The sequence below is a fragment of the Geotrypetes seraphini genome, chromosome 18 (genome assembly GCF_902459505.1).
Source record: "Geotrypetes seraphini chromosome 18, aGeoSer1.1, whole genome shotgun sequence".
Lineage (NCBI taxonomy): Eukaryota > Metazoa > Chordata > Amphibia > Gymnophiona > Dermophiidae > Geotrypetes > Geotrypetes seraphini.
The window spans coordinates 8,967,020-8,994,685 of record NC_047101.1 but is presented as its reverse complement, the minus strand read 5'-3'; the positions used below and the strand labels follow the sequence as shown (position 1 = coordinate 8,994,685).

Genomic DNA, 27,666 nt, shown 5'->3' with positions numbered 1-27,666 from the left:
AGTGCCTCCACCCATCATTGTATTCCATCCTTTAAACAGCCTAAGCCTATAAAGCAGGCCAAAAAGCCACAAGTCCCCACAGGAAAATATTTAAGTAGCAGTAGGCTGGGATTAAGTAACACTGAAGTGACAATCAAGATGTCTCGAGTACATTTTTTGATTGCAGCACAGAAAAATCAAGCGACAATCGTATCTTTTTACAATGCGAGTATTTCATCCGAGAACTTTTGTACAGGCCGTTTCCCACCCCAGGGATTGAAAGTAAGAAGAATTTTCGTTAGTTTCTTACCCATCTAAAATCGAGACAAAAAGTTCCCCAGTGGCTATTAGAAAGGACACAAGGCGTCCAACCTATTGAAGTAAGGCACCAGCAGGCCTGCTCCTACATACCAAAAGAGTCCAAGGCTATCATTCCACCCCCACCAGCTCAACTCACCACAGGAGCTTGCCAGTGTGCTCGTCCACACTCCTAAGAAAAAAAAAAAAAGCAACCAAGAGACATTGACACATTAATCCCATCCTGTCTGTAAACAATTAGGGTTTAAATCGCACATGTAAAAAGTACAAGCAGTAAGCTGAAAATGCCAGAAAATCTGTTCAATATTAGTGACATAAGAACACTTCCCTAGTCGGGTCTTGAATTTTTTATTTCGCAGAGCTGTCCGTCTCAAATGTCCAAGCCCCTTCCCCTCCGGCGCTCTGTCCAGTAAGGGGTTTATAAGTTACTACTACTGCTATTAATTATGTCTATAGCGCTACCAGACGCACGCAGCACTGCACAGAGTCACAAAGAATAAGAAAACAGTCCCTGCTTGAAAGAGCTTACAATCAAGACAATCAGGATGTCACGGATACAGTTAAGGGGAACGGTTAATCTGCTGGCTGGGTTGGAGGGCAGAGGAGTAGGGTTAAGGATTGAAAGCTATATCAAAAAGGTAGATTTTTCAGTCTGCTTCTAAATAAGGGAAGGGGCCCGACGGACAAACTTGGGTCATTTATTCCAGTCATAGGGGGCAGCTAGATGAAAGGAACATTACATAGTGTTTAGGTGTTTTGGAACGTTTACTCCCGTAAAATAGTCAAAATTTAAACATAGTCCATTAAGACCTGCTGTTCTGCATTGGAAAGCTGCATTTTTTTTTTTTTATCCCATCTAAACCTTGATCATGCAACCAGCAAGGCCTGGGGACCGATGCCCACCTCTGTTTCTTGCAGAGACTGGATGTGCACTCCACATTTTCTACCCCAGTCCTGTAGATCCTCTTCAAATGGATCCATGACGATTATACGTTTCAGCCCTGGAATGTCTCTCTTCTCCACATGTTCCAAGAGGAGTCTGGCTTTTTCTGGCTTGTCACAGATGACTGTGGAAATGTCAGCTACGGGACACCAAAACCCAGTTAACACTTCCAAGTCTTTCCAGAGGAGCAGCTTTTAAATCAAAACATGTACACCACAGCTGTATTCAAATGCCGTATTTAAAAGGCTACATCCACTTAGAAGACAAAACAGTATCTTAAATGACTGAAAATGGTCTCTCGTTTCCATCTGCTTTGGGCAAATGCAGTATAAAAAGCCAACAGACTAAACTCATTAGCAGGACCGCTAAGTCTAGCCGTGGGGTTCTCAACTTGGTTTTCAGGACCATACCCAGTCGATGACCCGTCAAAAGCATACACGCCAACAATCATGCCCAGACATTTACGCACCACCGCTCCGAGGCCTTTCCGTTGCACTCTGAGGGTGGGTGAGAAGGGAAACACCCCCCACTACAATCATGTACTCGTTCGGGGGATGCCAAAGTGCTCTGAGGAGGTGTGTGTGTGAGGGGGGGGGAACCCCCAGTATACTTAAAAAACTCGTGCTCTCCTCCCGAAGCCTGGCTCTTCCGCTCTGAAGGGATGAGGGGAGTGGAAACCCACCCCCACTACAATCGCGCTCTCGTTCAGGGGTTGCCAACACAGTCTCAATTTCAACATTGTCGCAAACCCCCCCCACTACACTTACAATTGTGCCCCAAAAATCCCGCTCCCTTCATGTGTGCACTTGTCGGTGCGCACATTTGATGGAGCAAATTGTCGGTGCGCAATTTCCTGCGCGTTATTGACGGTGTACCCACCCAGTCAGGTTTCTAGGAAACCTCCAATGAATATGCCTGAGAAATTTGCATGTGCTGCCTCCATTATATGCAGAACTAGGTCATGCACATTCATTTTGGGTAGGGTCACCAGATTTTACTACTGTAAAATCTGGACCCATGGCCCTGCCCCCAGGCCCGCCCAGTTCTACACCCCCCCCCCAACCTGTTCTCATGCTTGGAGCCACGTCAGGAGGGCATCTGTGCATGCACAAGTATATGCGATGACATCACACGCATGCTAGGGATGTCACCATGTCGTACCCGCACACGCCCTCCTTACGCGGTCCCGCGTTGGAATTTTTTCAAAACCTGGACACTCGGACTTGGCCTCTAAAAAGAGGACATGTCCGGGTAAAACCAGACTTCTGGTAATCCTAATTTGAGGTATCCTATAAACTTGAAAGGGTTGGTTGAAGCTCATGAATGCATAAAGCTCTGAACTCAAGAGAAGTCAAAGTTGTAGATTTTATACATATGAAGTATACAAAGATTTGCATACAACTATCTTTAACATAAGAACATAAGAAGCGCCATCTCCGGGTCAGACCTTCGGTCCATCAAGTCCGGCGATCCGCACACGCGGAGGCCCTGCCAGGTATACACCTGGTTTATTTTATAGCCAACCATATCTTTATATGCCTCTCTCAAGGAGATATGCATCTAGTTTGCTTTTGAAGCCTAGGATGGTCGATTCTGTCATAATCTCCCCTGGGAGGGCATTCCAGGTGTCAACCACTCTCTGTGTGAAGCAGAACTTCCTGACATTAGTCCTGAACTTGTCCCCCCTTAGCTTCATTTCATGTCCTCTTGTCCGTGTCAAATTGGACATTGTAAATAATCTTCTCTGCTCTATTTTGTCAATTCCTTTCAGTATTTTGAAGGTCTCGATCATATCCCCACGCAGTCTCCTTTTCTCAAGGGAGAACAATCCCAGTGTTTTAAGTCGATCCTCATATTCCAGTTTCTCCATACCCTTCACTAGTTTAGTTGCTCGTCTCTGCACCCTCTCCAGCAGTTTTATATCCTTCTTTAGGTAGGGAGACCAATGTTGGACGCAGTATTCCAAGTGGGGTCTGACCATTGCCCTATAAAGCGGCATTATAACTTTCTCCGATCTACTCGAGATTCCTTTCTTTATCATGCCCAACATTCTATTTGCCTTCTTTGCTGCTGCCGCGCATTGTGCCGACGGCTTCAGGGTCCTATCTATCAGTACACCCAGATCCCTTTCTTGTTCACTTTTTCCCAGAGTTGCACCCGACATTCTGTACTCGTATTCCTTATTTTTACTGCCTAAATGCATTACCTTGCATTTCTCCACATTGAACTTCATCTGCCATTTCTCCGCCCAGTTTTCTAACCGACACAAATCGCTCTAGTTTACACACTAGTTCTCACAAAAAAGGGGGGGGTATTAAATTAGACAGAACAAGTCGTCTTGACCTCTAGAACCCATTCTTTCGTCTGAAAATCTGATCTTCGACAATTCAATGGTTTTTCTGTTAACATTTGCTATTTAAGAAAAACGAACAAACCAAAAACCCCTTTGGCTAAATGTACTAGAACTTTTCAGCTGAAAATCTTACCTGTGTTAATAATGTAATGAATGGCCCCCTGGCCCAATGTGTCATAAAGGGGAACCACCACCATGGAGTAAGTGTAGCAAGCCAGCTCCGAAATGATCCACTAGAAAGAGGAATGCAGACTAGGATGAGAGTTACATGGCGGAGGGCAGTGCGCGCTTGCGCAAAGTCAGCTGGAGAATCTTACCTCAGGGCGGTTCTGAGCAAACACACCAATGAACTGATCGGGGGATGCCTTGCACCCCTGCTGCAAGAGTCCCGACCCCAACCACTCAGCCTGGTCCGAGACCTGCAAGGTATAAAAACATGAAAAAAAAAAAAAAGAAAAGATTCTCTGAACACTACGAGCCTAAATATACTCGGTGGAAGTTAACTACAGCTAAATGATGGTTAAAAAGAAAGATTTCTATTTCATGTTCTCTGATCTATTCTATTCTGAAATCCTGAAGATAAAAGCTTCAGGCAGACCTAAAAAGAAAGCTACGCTGAAAATACTTAGAACTGGTATGTTAGTTTCCCACCATAAGAATTAAAAAAAAGAGCTGCCATACTGGGACAGACCAAAGGTCTATCAAGTCCAGTATCCCATTTCCAACCGTGGCCAACTCAGGTCACAAGTACCTGGCAAAATCCTACGTAGTAAAACTGATTTTATGCTTCTTATCCTAGGAATCAGTGGGTTTCCTCAAGTCCATCTTAATAATGGCTTATAGACTTTTCTCTTGGGAAAGTTATCCAAACCTTTTCTAAACCCTGCTAAGCCAACTGCTTTTCCCACATTTTGGGGCAACAAATTCAAGAGTTTAATCACATGCCAAGTGAAGAAATTCTCTGGTTCGTTTTAAACCTACTAGTTAGAAGTCTCATTATAGCATTTTTTTTTTTTCCTCCAAAAGAGTAAACAAGCAATTCATATCTACCTGCTCTAGTCCACTCAGTATTTTAGAGACCTATCATATCTCCCCTGAGCCATCTTTTCCAGGCTAAAGAGTCTTAGCCACTTTAGCCTTTCCTTATAGTGAAGTTGTTCCATCCCTTTTATCATTTGTCACAGTATTTGAGATGCGACCACATGGAGACATACAAGAATGTTATAACAATTCTCATCTTTGTTTTCCATTCCTTTCCGTATAATTCCCAACCTTTACCAAGCTGAGGGTTTCAATGTGTCTTCAAAGAATGTAGGTAGCTCCAATAGCTTCCTTCACCTCACCTGTCAACCACATTGGCTGCTGTTTGGTCTTCCTTCCTCTAATACATAGAAACAGAAACATGACGGCAGATAAAGGCCAAAATGGCCCATCTAGTCTGCCCATCCACAGTGCCCGTTTTCTTTTCTCTTCTCTTAACTAACTTGCCAGTGTCTCCTGACCATTTCACATTTCTTCTATCTGTGTATGTATTGTTCCCCATGTTCAGCTTCTCCCTTCTCCATGTCTCCTATATGTCCTTTTCTAGTATTTACTCTGTGCCCATCTCACCGTCTTCGTCATCTCACAGTTCTATGATCTCCTCCTCCTGTGTACAGTATCACTCCTCTATATCCCTATGCCCCCCCCCTGTCCAGCATCTTCCTTCTGCGTTATTATTCTCCCCCATGTCTAGCCATCTTCTCATCATGGTCTGGGCTGGGCTTCCAGCATGGTATTTTTGAACAGCCATGCCTGATGTAAATTTTTGACCTTTGCATCTGCTCCTAAGTTTGTTTGTTTTTTTAATATCGCTACTCTATTAGATTTCCTGGGTGTACTTATTCCAAAGGTTATGATCAAATCTGTGTTATGATCTCTGTTGCTATCAATTGGCCCCAACATCATTACCTCTTATTCATATGCTCCTCTTAAGAACTAGATCTAGAATTGCTTTGTCTTGTTGGTTCCTGAACCAGCTGCTCCATAAAGCAGACCTCGAGTTCAATTTTACCTTCCTAGCCTGCCCTGTTACATGTACCCAGTCAATATCAGGATAATTGAAAATCACCATTGTGCTAACCAGCTCATTAGCCTCCATGATGTCCGATAACATTTCGGCAACTGTCTGTTCATCCTAGCCAGGTGGAGAGTAGTATACAAGGAATTTCTACCCATAGTGATTCCAAGGTGTGATTTGGTTCCTCTAGAATTTTTAGGCTATTTAAGGGGGGGAGAGTATGGTGGTGTGGTTAAAGCTACAGCCTTAGCACCCTGAGGTTGTGGGATCAAACCCATGCTTCTCCTTGTGACCCTGGGGAAGTCACTTAATCCCCCCATTGTCCCAGGTACATTAGATAGATGGTGAGCTCGCCAGGACAGATAGGGAAAATGCTTGAGTACCCAATTGAAAGGCGGTATATAAATACATAAAATAAATAAAATTGATTATCTCCCAGTTGGTGACATGACTGGATAGCCTCCCCCCCCCACCCCACCCTGCATCTTTATAGGCAATTTCTTTCTTCTGCCTTTACTCGACACTGCAGGGTTTTGCATACAGTTTGTGGCAAGAGCAACAATATAGAACAACCACCCTTAAAAATTTATCCTGGATTTCAGCAAAACTTCTTTGAGAGACTCCTACAACAGTGCGGGCATAATTTTTAAAAAAAGTCAGATAATCTAAGCTTGAAACACTCCAGATACGGATTAAAGCTCAGCTCAATTTCCCCCCCCAAGTTTCAGCTAGCTCACTGTACCAAGTCTATAGCTTCATAAAATTAAACTGTCCTCACCTCTTTGTACGACAGCCACTGGTAAGGTTGCTTAGGTTTTCGGGTGCCCAAACACGGCTCATTTTCTGCAGCAGAACACAGTACATCAGTTTGTCACATTTTGAAGCAGGAGGGATTCTCTCTCAATACCGGCCTGCCTCAGTAAACAGACAGCAATTGTACCATTACTTCCACATTCCAGGTTTTCAACGGTTTCCAATCAATCATATCTCTTTGTAATAAATTAGAAGACTCATCGTTTGCCGCCATAACATCTAATAGCGGAAACAAGTGACAAACCTCCCAGCCCTGTAAGTAACAAAAGCTCTGCTTGCGTTGAGAAAATACGCACACGCTCAAATACAGCCACTCAATCTAATACTTACATAGCAAATCGGAAATGATAGTTCTAGCTTCAATTGGTCACAATACTGGGTTCTCTCACCATTTGCTTAGACCAGGGGTAGGCAATTCCGGTCCTCGAGAGCCGGAGCCAGGTCAGGTTTTCAGGATATCCACAATCAATATGCAGGAGATAGATTTGCATCTCAAGGAGGCAGTGCATGCAAATCCATCTCATACATGTTCATTGTGGAGATCCTGAAAACCTGTCCTGGCTCCGGCTCTCGAGGACCGGAATTATGGGGTTTTTTTGTATGGATCTCATACTTCCCATTTGTTCAAATCTTCATCTCGATCCAACTTTTATTGATTTTTTAAAATTATTTTTAAACCCCTTAAATTCTGCTGGGAGTGTGTGTGTGATGCAGTGGTTACAGCTACAGCCTCATCAACCTGAGGTTGTGGGTTCGAATCCCGCACTGCTCCTTGTGACCCTGGGCAAGTCACTTAATCCCTATTGCCTCAGGTACATTTGGTAGAGTGGGAGCCCACCGGGACAGTTAAGGAAAAATGCTTCAGCACCTGAATAATTTGTAATCTGCATAGAATTTTAGGATATGGGGGAATATAAATTATAAATCAAATCAAACATGAAATGCTTACCAGATATTAGCTGCCCCCTTTTAAATACTTCATACATTGTTTTAGCATCATCATAGTAGTGCGTTAACAGTTCAGGACCGTCTCCTAATACAGAACGCCGAGCTCCCCCACCATTCTGCCAAAAACAAAAACAGTGGCACACGTTTTATTAGTCTAGATATGAAACTTATACACAAGTAATGACAGCTTTGGTCTTATAGAATTATGCGACACTTGAGTAAAAGCTGCCGAAATAGACCATCATGGCTGCCAAACAAATGTTGTATTATGGAAACAATGCAGAATCTTGGAACTTGTTGCTGGATGCAGTCTGGTCACCACGTAAAGTTTTAACTAGAAAAAAAAAAGTTAGAGGAAAATGCTAACGAGGCTGCCAACTCTTCAGTTTGGGGGAAGGGATTGCCGAGTAACTGGTGGAGGTCTATAAAATCATAGCAAGAATGAGCAAACAAATTTGGTACTAAAAAGAAAAAAGGGATTGGAACTTGAATACCACCTTTTTTGTAGTTTTAACAACCACATTCAAAGCGGTTATACATACAGATAACTTCAAGCATTTTCCCCATCTGTCCTGGTGGGCTCACAATCTAATGTGGAGGATTAGCTGACTTGCCCAGGAGCGGCACAGGGTTTGACCCCCCACCACCTCAGGACGTCGAGGCTGTAGCTCTAACCACTACGCCACACTCTCCTCGCAAGGCTAAGGGTCCCTTTTCCAAAGCCGCAAAAGCGATTCTTGCCCAGCAAAGGCGACACAACCCATTCAGTTCCTAGAGGACTCACCATCACGACTTTGTAAGAGGGAGCCTAAAAAGGACAACCCTTGTAGTAGATAGCACACTTCAGGAGAAAGTGTCACTCGGCAGTCGGCTACGAGACGTGTTCCTGGAACACACGGTAAAGGAATCAGCATAGCTGAGTTTAAAGCAGGGTTGTGCAGTTGGTACTAGTGGCATAGTAAGGGGCGGGCATGGTGGGAAGACCACCCCGGGCACCATTTTGGTGGGGGGAATTTCTCCACTCCCCTCTCCCTTCCCCTTACCTCTTTAAAATCTTTGCCAGCGCATTGCTCGTGCTAGCCTGGTTTCCCTCTGAAATCACTTCCTGGTCATGGGGCCAGGAAGTGACATCAAGAGGGAAAAGCCAGCGCAAGCAGCAGGCCAGAGAAGCTTGACCTGGAAGATTTAAAGAGGTATGGGGGGGGGGGGGAGGAGGGTGTGGGTTTGACATGGGGGGCGTAGAATGAGAAGGGTAGTGGAGAGGAGGGTGCCATCACCCCAAGGGCATCTTATCCTCACTACGCCACTGGTTGGTACAAACCTATCTGACTCTGACCCCTATTGATAACTAGGCTTTACATTTATTTTATTTTTTTCCTGGTCTAAAAGTACTTGTAAATATAAACTTTAGAGCCAGCACAAAGATAGGTATAAAAATGATACATGTATGGTAAATTAAGAAGCTGGAGTCGGTACATTTCCCCCCCCCGCCCCCCACCAACACCGACTCCACCCAAAAGTGCTTCCAATTCAAACTCTACAGCTCTATAAATATTCCAGCCACCCATCCCTAGTTTTTACTGTTTTGCCTGTTTTCTAGAAATTTTTTTGGGGTTCCCCCCCCAAGCATTTATTCATAATGGGAGCTTTGTTAAGAGAGGATATGCTCTTTAGATATCAAGAGTATATCCTGCTGTAGAACCTCTAAATGCTTCACTCCACCTGTGGGGGGGAGGGGGGTGGAAAGACCTTCACTGGCCCAAACCAACTTCTAAAAAAAATATAAAAAAGTCATGCGGTTGCAATTTCATGTGCGACAGATAATCCAATGTCTGCCTAATAAGTTTTGAAATGTATTTCCCTGGAAATGTCCAGATATTTTGTATTATAATCCGCCTAGAACTGAAAGGTTTAAGCGGAGCAGAAGCAAATAAATTAAATGTTCAGCTGTGAGAGATTCTCTACATAGAATGGCAGTCTTCAACATCCATCCGTCAAGTAAACAAGAGGGCAAACATGGGTACCCCAAGATTTGTGGACACTATCCTTTTGTTAAATAGTGCCAGTGTTTGGAAAAAATAGGAAGCAATGTATTAGCTGATCCAGATAGTAACATAGTAGATGACGGCAGATAAAGACCCGAATGGTCCATCCAGTCTGCCCAACCTGATTCAATTTAAATTTTTTTATTTTTTTCTTAGATACAAGGCCACAATTCATTCACCCACCAAACAGTAAAGAGTTTAACATAAAACAGGAATTTTGCAGCTGCCTATGGCATGGCCATCAGCTTCGCAGCGAACGCTTCAAATGGACACAGGACCGAATGCTTAGACCCAGCTTCTTAGGTGACCTTGTTAACAAGCTGACTCAAGTATTAAATCACACGTGAAGGTAGATTCAAACCAGGTTGTACTGCCCCTACCTCGACTTCTTCCGACTGCCTCAGGAGGTTGCACGGGGGCTTCATGGCTTTGGGCCTACTGGCAAACCAGTAAGCTACAACAGCTGCAAAGGCACCTAGTCCCACCAAGGTGGTGGCTGGCAAACTGCGGAAGAACTGACTGAAGTCCTCGTACTCTGGTAGCCGCAAACTCCTCAGAATTTCCTGGGCTTGCATCTTTTCAAAGATTGAAGCTGCCAACTCTATTAAAAGAGAAAGAGAAAGTTATAAGCAATTAAGGGGAAGGGGTGCAGAATCCAGTGATGCTGCCGATGAGACTAGAACGTATAGTACATTAGAAGGACATCCATATGTCCCTTTATATATGGATGCCTACATAACTCTTGGAGTAGCTCCATGAATAGTCAGTTGGAAACACAAGCTCAACTACATTAGAAATCACTTGTTACGCTCTCTTGGTATCCTAATGTTACAAATTAAGAACATAAGAATTGTCGCTGCTGGGTCAAACCAGTGGTCCATCGTGCCCAGCAGTCCGCTCACGCGGCAGCCCTTAGGTCAAAGACCAGAGCCCTAACTGAGACTAGCCCTGCCTGCATACGTTCTGGTTCAGCAGGAACTAATCATAGCACAGAAACACTACTGGTATCCTTACTAGATATTGCCCAACAACTTCTCAGCAAAGGAAACAAGCTGCTAATCATCCAACTCTATCTCTCAGCAGCTTTCGACTTAGTTGACCACCCCATACTACTCCAGATTCTAGACCCCAGGAATTTCAGGTAGAGTTCATGACTGGTTTCAAGGTTTCCTTAAAACAAGAACATACAGAGTTAAGTCCAAAGATCTTATATCCGACTCATGGTACCTCATCCGCACAAGCCTCAAACGCTTTCAAATCCTAAGTAGCAACATTCTAGAGCTCCGATTGTGATGTCATAATGCTTCATTCCACCAATGCCTAAGCTCCGTCCTCACCTGCACAAGCCTCAAACGCTTTAACATCATAAGTAGCAACATTCTAGAGCTCAGATTGTGATGTCATAATGCCTCATTCCACCAATGCCTAAGCTCCGTCCTCATCCGCACAAGCCTCAAACACTTTAAAATCATAAGTGTTTGAGGCTTGGGTTAAAGCACAGCTTACAGGAAAGGGACAGGGATAGCAACAAAACTTGCAGGGACGGGGCAGGGAAATTGAGTTCCTGTGGAACGGGGACAAATTTGTCTCCGTGTCAGTCTCTACTTCAAATGTCTTAAAATTTAAGAAAGATTCTTCCTCTCTCAATTCTACAAGTAAACTATTCCATAAAATTGGAACCAAATATATAAAAAATGCACAATTTCTAGTTGAGGCAAGATGAGCCATCAATATATGAGGTATAAGCTACTCTATTACACTGGTCAACAAGCATTTTGCTGCTGGAGTTCTGTCACCTGTACCTTAAAAGGCCACATGCAGATGAAAACTGTTTTCCGATTTAGAGAGTCAATCAGATCCTGTATTTAAGTTATGTCAGTTTGTGTTTGTCATTTTAGTCAATAATGCTACCATGAAGCATTGGTATTTTACTGTTCCTGTTAACACAATATTGCATTATAGGACAGCTCGATCACATATACCAGTAATTTGAAAGGTGAATGTGCTGCTTTTTCTATCTGTGAATTTTTATATTTTGTTTGGTTTTGTCTAAGATATTATAATTATGAACCATCCTGATAACAAAGGGATGTTATATCTGTGGACAATTTATTGCACAATCGCCACCTAAGAAGTACGTTTGGTTTTGAGAACAGTGAAGCCAAAATCAAAGAAGGTGTTTTTGTTGGACCCGAAATCCATGAACTGATCCTTGATGATGCGCTCAAACAGAAGCTGAATCCAGCTGAATCAGCAGCATGGGAAGCATTCATGCTGGTTGTTCAGAATTTTCTTGGTAATCACAGATTAGAGAATTATGCTGAGTTTGTAGAGAACATTTTGACAGCATAACTGCTAATGGGTGCCAGAATGTCACTTAAAATGCACTTCTTACATTCTCACCTCGACTTCTTCCCACTCAATCTTGGTGATGCCAACGATGAGCATGGGGAAAGATTTCATCAAGATATCAAAGTGATGGAAAGCAGATATCAGTGAAAGTTCAATCCCAGTACGACGGGAGACTATTGTTGGTTCTTGTTGAAAAGAATAGGGCCCCAATTACTGCCCCACACTCTCTGTTATTCACAAGTCAGATGCATCTGGGGACAATATCTTAGAGACAACAGACTATCTCCCAAACATGTCCAGTTTATTGTCAGCTCTACAACCCTTTTATATCATTTTACATGGATCAGTGTTGTCAGCATATGACGTAAATACAAACCATATATGGACACAGATCACATGAAACTTTAAAGAAATAACAAGCATCTTACTATCTAAAGGCTGAAGTCCAAAGGGTGCTTTGGTCAGCAGAGCCTTTTTCTTATCTAAAGCTTCTTGCAAATACGATTATGAAAACAATTGAATTTACTTCACAACAAGGTAAGAACACACATCTGTCAAACATAAAATGGCCTTGCAGTATTTCAACAAGAGAAGGAAAAACAAACAAGGTCTGGATTTACAGCTTCAAACACAGTTGAAAGAAAACTACACGTGTCCCTTCACTTGTAAAGAGAGAAATGTACAGTACAAGTGTAAAAGAAAGGCGTCTCAAACATTTCTGAACATGCCGACATCACTTTGTGTGAGTTAGGCATAAATATAAGCTGTAACATGTCTCCTTATTGTCTTCATGTTTGTTTTCAGAGTAAACTCCTTAACACAAGTTTGGTGGGACAGTTTTTACTCACAATATTGTGCCAATATGGCACATTGTCTTAAAAAAAAAAAAAGTCAGTAACGTTCATCTCAGAAACCTGACGTGCTAGCTGAATTTCAATTACAGTTCTGAAATCAGTGTCATTACATTAACTAAGAGCACTTCTTAAGTGCTCAGTAGCAAAAGAAAAATTTTTTTTTTTTTGTTGACCAGTGATTATCGATCAGTGATCTTAATAATCACCTGGGTCGGGGTAGGCAATTCCAGTCCTCGAGAGCCGGAGCCAGGTCAGGTTTTCAGGATATCCACAATCAATATATGCATGAGATAGATTTGCATCTCAAGGAGGCAGTGCATGCAAATCCATCTCATACATATTCATTGTGGATATCCTGAAACCCTGACCTGGCTCCAGCTCTCGAGGACCGGAATTGCCCACCCCTGACCCAGGTGCACAGAATAACACCCAGGTTAGAAAGATATGAAGGTTGTAATTCAAATAATACTCTACGTGCCAACATCAAGACCTTACACGTAGGGCTCCTTTTACTAAAGGTGAACTAGCGTTTTTAGCGCACACAGGAAATTACCGCGTGCTACGCTTCTAGAACCAACGCCAGCTCAATGCTGGCGTTAAGGTCTAGCGTGCAGGGCAATGTAGAGCGCGCTATTCCACGCGTTAAAGCCCTAACGTGGCTTAGCAAAAGGAGCCCTTAATCCTATATTCCAAGGGGATGAATTTCTTCTCCAGTAAAGACAAGCAACACATCACTTCATCCCCCCGTCTATAACTCCCATTTTATTCCTCAGTCTGATCCTTACTACGTTTGATTTCAGCATCACTGCATTCCGATGCGGAATCATTTGCTAGGATGATGTTCCTGTTTTCAAAGCAGAAACTGAGCCTTTGAAAGCATTATTGCTTACATTGTAGCTATTTAAATACTCGAGCAGTTATAAAGATAACGTGAGCAATTTTAAATGCTGTGGTATATCCCTGCCAGAACTGCACTAAAAGACGGGTACCACTACCGTTTTAGAATTGCCAGCTGGCTCCACTTACTGTGTTTTGGTCTTGGATTTTCCTCAAGTTAAGAGTCTTAGGGGGGGGAGGGGACTGAAGCTACATCCTTGCCATGAGCAGATTAAAAGTGGAGCCAGTGGGAAGTCTATATTCACAGACTACTGGTAATCCTTGCACTTAAAAAAAATAATCAGCAAGCTTTAATAGGTACCGAGACACCCATAGATGCATTCTATAGGTTTTAGTCATTATTAAAATGTTTTCCTACCGCGTTAGATTAAAATAACAAATACAAAAAGATCTCTTGCGTCACCGTCTTTTCCTCCCACTTTCCCTAGTTACCTTTCCCCTAGATTTCTCCTGAATGCCCTCAGAGGGGGGCCCCGAGCACACAATACACAAACGCTTTGAAATGCAAGATTGAAATGCATGCCAAGATTTCTACTTGCAGGTCTACTCGCCATCTTTTCTGGGACAGGGTTATCCGGATTGACAGACCACCCCCACCATGCTAAGTCTACTTGCTTTTAAAGACCAAAAAAAAAGTTCTAGCTAAAACAGTTTTAATGCAGCAGTAATCGATCCGCTCTGGCTTGATTTGCAGGGGAGATTTGTCAAGGCTTCCATCCTCGCTTCAAGTTTTTAGAATCAAGTCTGTTCTATACCAGCAGCAGATTCCTGGAGGCACAACTACCCAATCAGGTTTTCAGAACGACAATGAGTTTGTGGAGGCATATTTGGGATAGAAAGATGCTGTGCACAGTGTAAGGGTTCTGCTGCACAGGGGGATGGAGGGAGGGATAGAAAGATGCTGTAGAGGGAAGGCGCAAGGGGATGGGGGAGAGGGGAGGAAAGATGCTGCACATGTGGGGGAGAGGAAGAATTGGGGGTGAAGGAAAGGAAAGGAGAGGTGATCATTGTACATGAAAAAAATAAGACCTAATGCTTTTTGGGGGCTCAAAATTAATATAAGACAATGTTTTATTTGGGGGGGGAAACACGATACCAGAAGACATCTTAATATCCAAATTAATATATAAACAGTAGAATGTGACATTTATAAAATCCAATAAAACCAAACAGTTCAAAGAATAACCATCACCTCCAGCACACAGAGCATAGAAACTCATTTATGATAAATAGAATCTGAACATAGATGGTAAAGATGCAGAAGCTCAGAGAGAGCAAAACCTGTCTCCCACTGTTCCACTTCTGTCTACAAATACAGAGAACCTACTGTTCCGTTATGCAGAAAATCTGGCAGTCGGGCAAGGAGCAGGAGGAGGCTTCCTACAGCATGGCCTCTGCTTATATTACCGCAAATAAGAGAACACACCTAGGCCCATTTGCACAAAGCTCCGACACCATGGTGGGAGCAATCTCTCTTCTACTAGAGATGCTCAACACAACAGCATGCAAATTATATGCATGCTATTTGTGAGGAGAATTGCCAGTAAAAGGATGGAAGACTTGTGCCTGGTTTTGGCTCAGAAGCGCAATCACTAGGCACAACAACTCGTTCCTGTCAAGCTGCTCTCCCCGCCCAGATTAACTGAGCTGGCGGCTTCAGGGCTTCCCCTGTTACTCACAAACATCTGTGCCCATAAAAAAGGGGGGGAGTGGCCATACTCACTCACCTCCTGCCTGCAGGCCCGCCTCTTCCCCTTCCCAGTGCATCCTGGAACTTAAGGCTCCTCCTAATGCATCACCAGGATACCCTGGGAAAGGAAGGCCTGCTAATTTTGAAGCGGCGAGCTTGCTGGCAGGAAGTTGGCATCTCTACCAGCCCATTACAGTAGAAGGCATGTGGGGAGAGAACCAGGGGGGGGATCCAGGCAAGATAGGAGAGACTGGCCATGCCTCCTGTTGATCTTGGGGGGGGGGGGGGAGCATAAAGGCTTGGGAGAGGTTGGCTTTTTTTTTTTTTTTTTTATGTTGTCAGGGTGGGCTGTTATAGCCTTACTGTCCTATAAGTGCCTGAGCCAATGAGCATTCAGGCACCGACAGGAAAATAAGATAACAGCTCTGACCACGTCAGTGAAGTATGCAAGGGAACACGTTTCCCTGCTGTGCAATACACCAAGTACTCATTAGAATACTAACGAGCTCCTTGTACTGCATTAGCATAGTATTCTCAGTGACTGCTAAACAAAATCTGTAGCAGCCACGGAGATCCCTTTGTACATCAGCAGGAGACTGTCCTGGTTAAAATCAGTCTTATTTGCAAGGAAACGCTTTTGTGCATCAGGACTCCAGTTTTATACCACTACTGGGGGTTTTTTTTGGATGCCTCAAAACAACACAACCTAAATCAATGCAACATAATAACATAGTAGATGACGGCAGATAAAGACCTGAATGGTCCATCCAGTCTGCCCAACCTGATTCAATTTAAATATATTTTTTTTTCTTCTTCTTCTTCTTAGCTATTTCTGGGCAAGAATCCAAAGCTTTACCCGGTACTGTGCTTGGGTTCCAACTGCCGAAATCTCCTTCAAAACCTACTCCAGCCCATCTACACCCTCCCAGCCATTGAAGCCCTCCCCAGCCCATCCTTCACCAAACGGACATATATAGACACAGACCGTGCAAGTCTGCCCAGTAACTGGCCTTAGTTCAATATTTAATATTATTTTCTGATTCTAGATCATTTGTGTTCATCCCACGCTTCTTTGAACTCAGTCAGTTTTACTCTCCACCACCTCTCTCGGGAGCGCATTCCAGGCATCCACTACCCTCTCCGTGGGATATTAATTTAATTTAATTTCTCCTCTTATTCTCAGCTAGATGAAACAAACTTATTTCTGTTCTCTTGCAACTAAAAATCGTTGTAGTTGTATAGGATCCCAAAAGGCATACTCAATATCTTGTAACTTAACCAAACATTTACAAGGAAATTTCAGGTAAAAGATGCCTCTAGAGCCAGAACTCTATCCTTCAATTTCAGAAATTCTTTCCTTCTCAATTGAGTGATTCTAGAGACATCTGGAAAAATCCTAACTAAATCCCCACAAAATTTCATTAACCTGTTTTTAAAGTAAAGTTTCATTAATAACATCTTATCCATCTCGCTCATGCATGTTATCACCAGGGTGGACCGACTCTGGATCACATCCTGTGTATCTTCCAGAAAATCAGTCAAATTTACCTCTGGTGTGGTCAGATGGTCCACCTCCTGGGCAGATTCAATTTTTTTAGGAGGAATATAATAATAATTATTTATTGGAAATTTCTCCGCATTGGCCATTCCCAGTACTTCTTTGAAAAACTTCCTTAATAAAATTTCAGGTGACAATAGATGAGTTACTGGAAAATTGACTAAGCGGAGATTTTTTACTCTATTCATATTCTCCATAGATTCAATTTTAGAATGCATCACTGTAGAATCTTTAACAGCAGATACCGAGACAGCTTGTAAATTATTACATTGAGTTTCTATAATATTTAGTTTTAAGGATGCCAGAATAACGAAAAAAGAGATGTTCCTCTTCCATTTCACCTACCATTGCATTCTTACCTTAATTGTCTTTCTGTCCTCTTAAGACATGTATTTCTCCCCCTTTTCCATATTGTTCTTGATGTTTGTTTATTTGGTCATTTCTGTGATTTTGCTGTCCGATAGCTAGTCTCATTTTTTTTTTTTTTTACCCTGTACATCACTTAGGAACTAGATAAGCAATTTAATTAAAAAATTTGAAACTTGAAATTCATATTACTAATTCTAGCTGATGTTTTAAGATGCATTCTCCACCTCCATTTTTTTGTTGGTTGTTCCAGGTATATGAATTGGCTTGCAATCCAGACTAATCAGATGTGCAAAGATTTACACACCTTTTTAGGAGCCATAAGCCATTAGCCATCTCAAAGCAAAGCCAGAAGTCCCACCTCCAGAAGCACTTACCAGACGCTAATAAGTAAACACTGGCATGCTTAAAACTATAGAGAAATTAATAGCCTGCCTTGTTGTGAATGAAGTAGGAAGCCTGGATTCAAATTTATATCGCATGCCTGCCAAGCCTTCTGTCAAAGGTAACAGGTTACAATAGATCTTAGTTAAGGGAGGGGGGAAGGCATGAAGACTGGGTCTCTGTTTCCAAGGGTAGCCTGCTTCTCGCTGCAGGACTTGCTGAAATGGGTACACATGACTGGGGTGGGGTCAGAGAATGACAAAGTCTAACTTTGCTCCAAGCTGGAGCCAACCTAAAAAAAAAAAAAAAAAAAAGCTGTCAGATTATCCAAAACCCAGATCTTTGCCCATGGATGGCATTTTGTGGCTACAAGTTTCCGTCATGTGGGTAATTGTGAGTAGGTATGTCACACCTGAAGCAAGCAAAGCAAAATCAGATATACTGATATCGCTTCATGAGCAGAACCGTGAACTTCAAACACCCAATACCCCAACTCTGTAGGTGCCCAAGGGGGTATGAATATCATCATGATATCATGAGTGGCTATTTAACTGAAAGATGCTGAAAAATATATAATAATAATAACTTTATTTTTCTATACCGCCATAGTCAGATGACTTCTAGGCGGTTCACATCGGAGAGGGCTAGACAATTAGCGAATTACAGAATGCAAATAGTGAAGGTACAACATAATACACAAGGAATAGACAGAAGGAAAATATAAATGTAGTGTGGCTTCTGTTTAGGAGATGAATCTGTCAAACATTACGATTTTAATCAGAAACAAAGCAGCAAAAGTACTTAGCTTATCCCTAAAGAGCCAGTTCAGCTTTGGTATTCGGACTAAGGCATCTTGACCGTACATAAAAAATAGTCCCTAGTTGGGAAAAGTAATAATCTATGTAAAAGACAGACCTACAGGAAGCAGAAGACCTATGTATAAAACATTTGTGATTTCAGTACTCCATAACTGTAAAGTTGTCCATCCTCCTACCTTCACCCTGCCCCACAGATACTACCAGTTCTTCTCAAACTCTCTTGAATTCACCAATGGACTACTGTATCCCACCAGAGAACATCGCAGGGGAGGAGACATAGACATCCTGGGACTATCGGCCAAGTCTCTTCCCTGAAGAAGCCCTTTTTCTGGAAACTAAAATCTTGTTAAAATGTTTATTTTATTTTTCTTTTTCCTCTAACTCTACTTTTCACTTCTCTATTACCCTCCAGGTACTTTAGTTAGATTGTGAGCCTTCGGGACAGTAAGGGAATTTTTCAAGTACCTTTCTTATTTCTAATCTTAATGTATATTTTCTGTAAACCGCTTAGAACCTAACGGATGGAGCGGTATATAAGAAATAAATTACATTACATTTATATCTCTTTTATCTCTTTCTGTAATCCGCCTTCTCAACTTCTCTTGATTTTACCAATGATCCAATATTGTAACCCTCCTTTTATAACTCTGTTGTAATCCGCCTTCAACTGCAAGGTAATGGCGGAATAGAAATCTCTAATGTAATGTAAAGAAATCTGAAACAATGACTAAAAACAGTTTAAAAGGCTGTTTAATCACTGCTTTAATCTGGAGCTTCATATCCGGTTTGGGATCAATAAGAATAAGACTTTGCTTTGAATCAGGTATACCCCAAGTACCAATATTCAGGCATACAAGTGCAAAATGATTAACTGTGCCCCTCCCCCAAAGTTTAAAAGCAAATTGATTATGCATCAGACAATGCTTAATAGATTTAAGACAAAAAGCAAGGAGGACCTATTCATTCCTGTATACATAGATTTGGCCAAGGGTGGTATGGAATGGGGTCACAGATGTTAACCACATAGCTGACAGTTGGCCCCTAGGGTTCCTCAGTGAGTAAACTGAACCACTAGGAAATGTTGTATACAAATCAGCCCACATTCGAGTCGGGAAGGACTTAAAAACAAGTCTAACATCTACCCGATATCCCTTAAATGATAACATGATCAAGCAGTGTTTTAACATAACATCTCATGTTGAAAACCCTGCCATGTGACATCAAGACAACGGCAAGGTCTTGGTGCCACGGTAATGTTGAAAGCAACATTGAGAAGTGATCCAAAACGGGAATCTATAGCTTTCTAACCAATTTAACATGGTTTTCTCAATTTCTTTGGCCAAGAATAGAAGAAATGATATTTGGGGGGATCTTTTTTTGGTCTACAACTAAGATTCTTTATTGATGGATCGACACGCGCCTTTTTTGGACTAAGTGGAAGCAATCCTTCCATCAATTTAAACCCCTGGCCACCGACTCATGTTCAAAACCCTGCCATGTGACATCAAGACAATGCCAAGGTCTTGGTGCCACGGTGATGTTGAAAGCAACATTGAGAAGTGATCCAAAACGGGAATCTATAGCTTTCTAACCAATTTAACATGGCTTTCTCAATTTCTTTGGCCAAGAATAGAAGAGATGGTATTTGGGGGGATCTTTTTGGTCTAAAAAGAAGATTCTTTATTAATGGACCAACACTCGCCTTTTTTGGACTAAGTGGAAGCAATCCTTCCATCAATTTAAACCCCTGGCCACCGACTCATGTTCAAAACCCTGCCATGTGACATCAAGACAATGCCAAGGTCTTGGTGCCACGGTGATGTTGAAAGCAACATTGAGAAGTGATCCAAAACGGGAATCTATAGCTTTCTAACCAATTTAACATGGCTTTCTCAATTTCTTTGGCCAAGAATAGAAGAGATGGTATTTGGGGGGATCTTTTTGGTCTAAAAAGAAGATTCTTTATTAATGGACCAACACTCGCCTTTTTTGGACTAAGTGGAAGCAATCCTTCCATCAATTTAAACCCCTGGCCACCGACTCACCAATATCAGTAGACAAGGTTTTAAGACTGAAGAGCTCTACCTCAGATATGTGGAATAGTTCTCACCTATGTGGCAGAGAAGAATGCATTATTGCGCATTAAATTGTCTATGAGCACGTTTTCAAAAATTTGTCATCTGATGAACTCAAGCCAACTTTTAGTTGACTCCTTCACAATTCTGCAAAGGAATTTGCAACAGAAAACCCTCAATCTCTCTTGGAAGTCAAAAAGGACATTTTAATGATCTCCAATATCTCAGTAGCTGTTTCATAGCTTCCAACTGTAGCATATAATAAGCTGCATTACAAGACTAGCAGACTTAACTTCCCAGTACCTCTACAGAATCATGCTATAGATTCACTTATCTCCATTATACCCAAAGATTCAATGCGACTAAAATGTGCCTTCCAGAGCTCTTTGGAGATCATGAGTCCGGCAGCTTCAGATTTTATCAAACCCACCTCCAACATGTAATTCACTACATCAAAAGCCCAAAAGCTCCAGTACAATTGAGGATCAGTTCGACAGATATTGATTAGTGTGACATTTTCACTAGTAGAAATATTTTTTCCTGAAATTACTTGGTTCTCACAGAAAACTTCTTTAAGCTAAAGCTTAACTTTGTATACCAAGGCTTGACTCAGTTTACAGCAATTAAATAAACTGGGAATGATTTACAAATGATAAATAGAAGATAACAGCAAAATTTCAAAATAATTAATTTTCAAAATGTTTGGCAAATAGAGTAGTTTTTAAAGATTTAAAGAAAAATTGAAATGAACTGAAACTCCTTAAAAAAAAAAAAAAAGGGGGGGGGGGAGTGGAAATCATTCCAGAGTTTAGAGAGTTTAAAGACCAAAGATTGACTGAAGATCTTGACTCCTTTAATCCCTTTTTTAGAAGGAAGGGAGAGTTTAAATTGTTGGATACCTCTGTTATTTGAACAAAGACTCATTTAGAGTCAAAACACTCCTGGAAGACTTAATGGAAAGTCGTACAAAACTAATTCTGAAAATAAACAGCAAAACTCAATATTTAGTATTTAATTCCCGACTCAGGTCAGAGTCCAGGGATGCTGGGTGAGGGAGGATGTGTCATTCATAGCACATCTAGTAACCAAATTTAGAACTCACGAAGTGCACAGTTCTAGAAAAGTCCGTGTTCACTAGTCTCGGCTGAAGTGCAGGACTAGACTAAAACCAGAAGAGTTTAAAAGGGTTAGAGTTCACAGGCAACGTAATGCAGGCCCTGGCTTCCAGCCCCAGCTCCCAGATCCAAACACACCCACCCTATTAACATCTTAAAAAGCTCGAGTGCGCCACTAAAGCAGCTTTTTCTTTTGTCCGTTCTAGTGCTTTCCCCCATGCCCTTAGGGACTCCTTGCAAAAGTTACTTTCAAGAATTTACTTCATAGGGTTAAAATCAATAGTCAAGATGCTTCCGCATTCCTATCAGTCATGCCAAAGAGTACGGTACACAAGAACATGCAACCCCACCTCACAAAAAGCCCCCAAGGACCAACTTGAAGCTAAGATCATGAAGATAGAATGATCTCAGGCTTACTGGGGAGAGGAGAATTGACATTTTTAAAAAGATTTCGTGGAGGATAATCATGGGGATGACTTGTTAATTATGCTTTCAGCTACCAACCTTGTGCTTGCTATTCATTCATTCATTTTTAAAGCCCGTCCACCCCCAGAAGCCCAGAACAGGTTACAAGAATACATACATAAAGTTTTCAGGAATTTGTTACTTATCCAAGACAGGCCAAACCATTAGGCAAGACCAGGCAGTCACCTAGAACAAAAAGCCCGAGAGCCTGTCTCGACAGGCGACTTTAACACGGAGCTGGGAGTCCCACGAGGTTGCCTGTCAGGGAAGGGGGGCTAGCGTGGGAAGCGAGGTGAGCTGGAGAGGGTGATTAGAGAGAGTGGGGGGGGTCTTTCCCGCTGAGGGAAAGGCCCCGGATTGGCAGTAGGCCAAAGTTGAAGGGGGTGATGGGAGGGGGTACTTAAGGGGAACCCTCGGAGGGCCCAAACAGTTATCTGGTCCTCCGAGGCAGCTTTCCTGCCCGTCCCGCGATACAGCATAGGAGTGAGCTGGGGCAGCTCAGGTGGCGGTATCCTGAGCTACTGGCTGCTGGACTCATCAAGAGATGAGCGGTGGGCCGGCTGGGAGCCTTGCCTGGTGGGTTGGATGACCATGGACAATGGGGTATGTGGGTCCATGCCACCCCTCAGACCCTTGTTTACACCAGTGGTTCCCAACCCTGTCCTGGAGGAACACCAGGAAGTGATAGGCATGCCAATTGGGTTTTCAGGCTAGCCCTAATGAATATGCATGAAGCAAATTTGCATGCCTATCACTTCCATCATATGCAAATCTCTCTCATGCATATTCATTAGGGCTAGCCTGAAAACCCGATTGGCCTGGTGTTCCTCTAGGACAGGGTTGGGAATCACTGGTTTACACGACGGGGGTCGGGAACAAGGTGTGGTTATTCTTAATACAATTGTGTTTGTTAAAATATATTAATAAGATATTTAAGTTATATGTTTAATTATCAATAAACAGGGCTGTGGCCAGGTTTCACCACCAACCGAGTTGAGCGTATAATTTGGGAATGGGCTGAGATACGGGCCAGTGGGGGAAGAGGAGGAGTCTAGGGGGGAAGCTTCCGCGGTTACAGCAGCATTCAAAGCTAAACAAACAAAAAAAAAAAATACAAGATTCATTTCATACTTAAGGCTTCGTTTTTATAGCTTTGTATAATCAAAATGGTTGCATTTAATTAAAGTCTTGAGGAGGCTGCAGGCTGAAAGATAATGAGGAGAAGGGGTAAGGTTGAAGGGTCACTCAGTGCCCACTATCCTTGCACCAATGTGGTCACAAACATGCTTAAGATTTTATAATTTTATTTTTTTCTGCTAAGTAGATATTTTATTTATTTATTCAATCATTCATTGAGTTTTCTATACTGTTCTCCCAAGGGAGCTCAAACAGTTTACATGAGTTTATTCAGGTACTCAAGCATTTTCCCCCGTCCGTCCTGGTGGGATCAAAATCTATCCAATGATTAAGTGGCATGTCCAGGGTCACAAGGAGCAGCGTGGGATTTGAACCCACAACCCCAGGGTGCTGAGGCTGTAGCTTTAACCACTGCACCACTCTAGAAATCAAAATGTAGTAAAAGTGAGCCAAGTAAAGGACAATTCAGCCATTGTGACATCACTGATGAGGTTGGCTCTTATTGGTGGAATGAGGCATTATGTCGTCACAATACCAGCTCTGGTTACCACATACCAGAAATTTTTCACACTATTTATTTATTCAATTTTTTTATACTGTTCTTCCAGGGGAGTTTAGAACGATTTACATGAATTTGTTAAGGTCCCTGTGGTCTCACAATCTATCTAGTGTATCTGAGCAGCGTGGGTTTGAACCCACAACCTCAGGGTTAACCACTGTGCCTCACTCTCCCCTTTTCTCACTAAAGCAGTACATGCTTTACGAGTCAATGTATCTACAATAAAATCCAGGATGGAGAATAATGGGGCCAATTTGTTAGTTTACTGGTTATCAGGCAGCCAGCCAAGGTTTCAGTCAAACTTTAGAGATGTCATTGTTAAGAGGCCATTGAGAATCCCAGGCACTTTCTATAAATTGTGCTTAAAATCCTCCTTAGTTCACTACTTTAGGTGGAACGGGGAGGGGGGGGGAGCTCTTCAACCTCAAAAAGATCACATTAAGGGGGATTTGAACTGGGTCCCAATTAGGCCCACTTAGTATCAGACACTTGTCCTCCCATTAAGATTTAACATAGTAACATAGTAGATGACGGCAGATAAAGACCCGAATAGTCCATCCTGTCTGCCCAACCTGATTCAATTTAAATTTTTTTTTTTTTTTTCCTTCTTAGCTATTTCTGGGCAAGAATCCAAAGCTTTACCCGGTACTGTGCTTGGGTTCCAACTGCCGAAATCTCTGTTAAGACTTACTCCAGCCCATCTACACCCTCCAGCCATTGAAGCCCTCCCCTGCCCATCCTCCTCCAAATGGCCATACATAGACGCAGACCATACAAGTCTGCCCAGTAACTGGCCTAGTTCAATCTTTAATATTATTTTCTGATTCTAAATCTTCTGTGTTCATCCCACGATTCTTTGAACTCAGTGTAAAGCAATTTTTATTGAAGCGAAAAAAACACAGCAAAAGGATACAGGCGTGCAGAAATGAACAAGTCCCCCAACGCCCACCCACCCCCCAAACCCAACCCCGTCTCCAACCCACCCCCAACCAAAACCATCCAACCATCATAAGGAATATACAAGACCAAGAACCAGCAGCATCCCAACCCTGTGCCACGGGGGAGGCCCAGACACCATAGTCCAAATACCATGCAAACAGAGCCCTGTACTCTGATGAGCCCCGAAAAGAATGCAAGGCCTCCCCCCCCGCAATACCCCCAAAAGAAAGAAAGAAAGGCAGCCGGGGAGAGGCAAACCCGAGCCCCCACCTCACCGCTCATCCTCCCATTAAGATTTAAAATGAATTGTTAGGATCCAACTGTTAATTAAACTTTTCATTCATAGATTACAGAAAGAGCCGTTCCAATGACTTTACCGCTAGCCCCAAAACACAGCAGAACTGAACTGATCAGAAAGAGTTGGCTAAGCCGAGTAGGCAAGTTTCCATTAACCTAGGTTAGTACCTGGCTGAAGTCCCGGCAGAAACAGATCAGAGCCACCTTATGCTAAGCTTCGTGCCCAAGGTCACATGGGAGCTCCTCAACCAACAACTTTGCCAAAACTTTCACACACAAAAATCATTTTACAGCAGTGATCGCAAATTTGCGGCCCCGCCAGGTACGTTTAGCATAATCACAAAAATAAAATAAAACAGTTTCTTCATCATATGTCTCGAGCTATAAATTTCAACATTATTATTAAGATTTAGCCAAAAGGAAAGATTTATAAACTATAAAGTGTTTTACCTCATGCAAAATTGTCATTTCTTTAATAAGACATTAACTATTTTTTTCTGAGGCCCTCCAAATGCCAAAATGTGGCCCTGCAAAGGGTTGGAGTTTGAGGCCACTGTTTTCTACATACAAAGCACATATGAACTAACCCCCACCCCACAAAAAAACCACCTCCCTACAGCCATGTCAGTTTAAGAGTGGATCCATTGGACAGTTATCTTACAGTACCTTCAAGGGCTTGGTCTCTCTTCCCCAATCATTGTCTCCCCCCTCTCTTTAAAAAAGAAAAAAAAAAAAAAAAAACATTGAAGAGAACAAAATAAGATACCCCAAACATGTCTTAAAACTCAAGCAGCGGGTATATGTTATTCACCGTGTACCCACTGACCTGTCATTTCACAGTTGCGCTAGCGCAGGGGTATGGAACTCCAGTCCTCGAGAGCCGTATTCCAGTCGGGTTTTCAGGATTTCCCCAATGAATATGCATTGAAAGCAGTGCATGCAAATAGATCTCATGCATATTAATTGGGAGAAATTCTGAAAACCCAACTGGAATACGGCTCTCGAGGACCAGAGTTCCCTACCCTTGCACTAGTGACAAGAGGCATCTTCTAAAGCAGGGGTGTAAAAGTCCCTCCTCCAGGGCTGCAATCCAGTCAGGTTTCCCCAATGAATATGCATGAGATCTATTTGCAGGCACAGCTTTCATTGTATGCTAATAGATCTCATGCATATTCATTGGGGAAATTCTGAAAACCCGACTGGATTGCAGCCCTCCAGGAGGGACTTTGACACCCCGCCATATAGCATCCTTCTCTAGTTCCTGGAAATGTTTCTGCTTAAGAAATAAGCCTCCTGTGGACAAGTTCCTGGAGGAAAAGTCCATAAATCAGTATTAGCCAATAGACCTGAAACCCAGGGTGTCAAAGTCCCTCCTCCAGGGCCACAATCCAGTCAGGTTTTCAGGATTTCCTCAATGGATATGTATGAGATCTATTTGCAGGCACTGCTTTCATTATAAGCTAATATATCTCATGCATATTTATTGGGGAAATCCTGAAAACCCATCTGGATCGTGGCCCTCGAGGAGGTACTTTGACAGCCCTGTAAGGCCAACCCAACCATTGGGCAAGACCAGGTGGTCGTCTAGGTCAGCAGCTTCTTAGGGACAAAAACCATAACACTGAACCCCAAACTTGTACCTTCTCCTGCTATTTTTATAACACGGTTTGTGCGGTGAGCTGGGGGCCCTAGGAAAGCCTACAGCCCCCCCCCCCCCCAATATCCTTGCGATTTTACACATAACGAATTGTAATCTGGGAGCCTTTTCCAAGCTGGTTTTCTTCTCCCAGCGCTATAGTAATCCTCATTCCCCCTCCCCCCCAGCCCTCTTTGACTCATGGGGGGGGGGGAGGAAACAAAGGAGGAGAGAAAAGAAAGGAGCTGCACCCCCCCCCCTTTCGCATCTCAAACGAGGACGTGGGCAGATCAATCAGGGGGGTCCCGCTGCAAGTACGAGCCTTCGCCTAGGCACGGCCGCCGCTTCGCCTACCTGTCCCGGGCGCGTCCTGCAGATCCCAGAGGCGGGCGCGATCTGCACCGGCTTAAAGAGCCGGAGGCCACCGGCGCCGCCCTCGCAATCAGCTGCGAGAGGCGGCCCAGCCCCCTCCCCAAAAAGAGCGCGTTAGCAGGAAGTAACCCTTGCGCTGCCGGAGACATGCGTTGCGCCGATTTTTGTTCCCCGTATAAGCGATATAGCATCCACAATTCCTTTTATTTACGACGCCGTTAAGAATATTATCGATTCCAGAGGTCTTCAGTACAATTTGCCCCCTGAATGGCCTGGGCCCAAATGAACATATTGCTGACTCTTCCAAGGGAAGGTGCAAAAGTCAAGGGCAATTTTTAAAATCTAGGCCAGGGGTGTCAAAGTCCCTCCTCCAGGGCCGCGATCCAGTCGGGTTTTCAGGATTTCTCCATGAATATGCATGAGATCTATGTGCAAGCATTGCTTTCATTGCATATTCATTGGGGAAATCCTGAAAATCCGACTGGATTGCGGCCCTCGAGGAGGGACTTTGAGATCCCTGATAGGCCAGGGGTGCCAAAGTCCCTCCTCGAGGGCCACGATTCAGTCGGGTTTTCAGGATTTCCCCCAATGAATATGCATGAGATCTATGTGAAAGCACTGCTTTCATTGCATATTCATTGGGGAAATCCTGAAAACCCGACTGGATTGTGGCCCTCGAGGAGGGACTTTGACA

The 27,666-nt window shown here is 43.0% G+C and overlaps 1 protein-coding gene across 1 annotated transcript in view; it reads right to left on the bottom strand.

Moving 5' to 3' along the window:
• Positions 1-27,134, bottom strand: part of ACSL6 (acyl-CoA synthetase long chain family member 6) — a 58,690-nt gene extending 31,556 nt beyond the window's left edge. Inside the window, exons 1-8 of the mRNA XM_033927490.1 lie at positions 26,955-27,134; positions 9,839-10,059; positions 7,415-7,529; positions 6,431-6,495; positions 3,911-4,012; positions 3,727-3,826; positions 1,201-1,379; positions 437-469 (exon numbers count right to left, since the gene is read on the bottom strand). Of these exons, the coding sequence (XP_033783381.1) occupies positions 437-469; positions 1,201-1,379; positions 3,727-3,826; positions 3,911-4,012; positions 6,431-6,495; positions 7,415-7,529; positions 9,839-10,033 (789 nt within the window). The 5' untranslated portion in view covers positions 10,034-10,059; positions 26,955-27,134. The remainder of the gene's footprint in view (positions 1-436; positions 470-1,200; positions 1,380-3,726; positions 3,827-3,910; positions 4,013-6,430; positions 6,496-7,414; positions 7,530-9,838; positions 10,060-26,954) is intronic.
• Between the last annotated feature and the right edge of the window lie 532 nt (positions 27,135-27,666).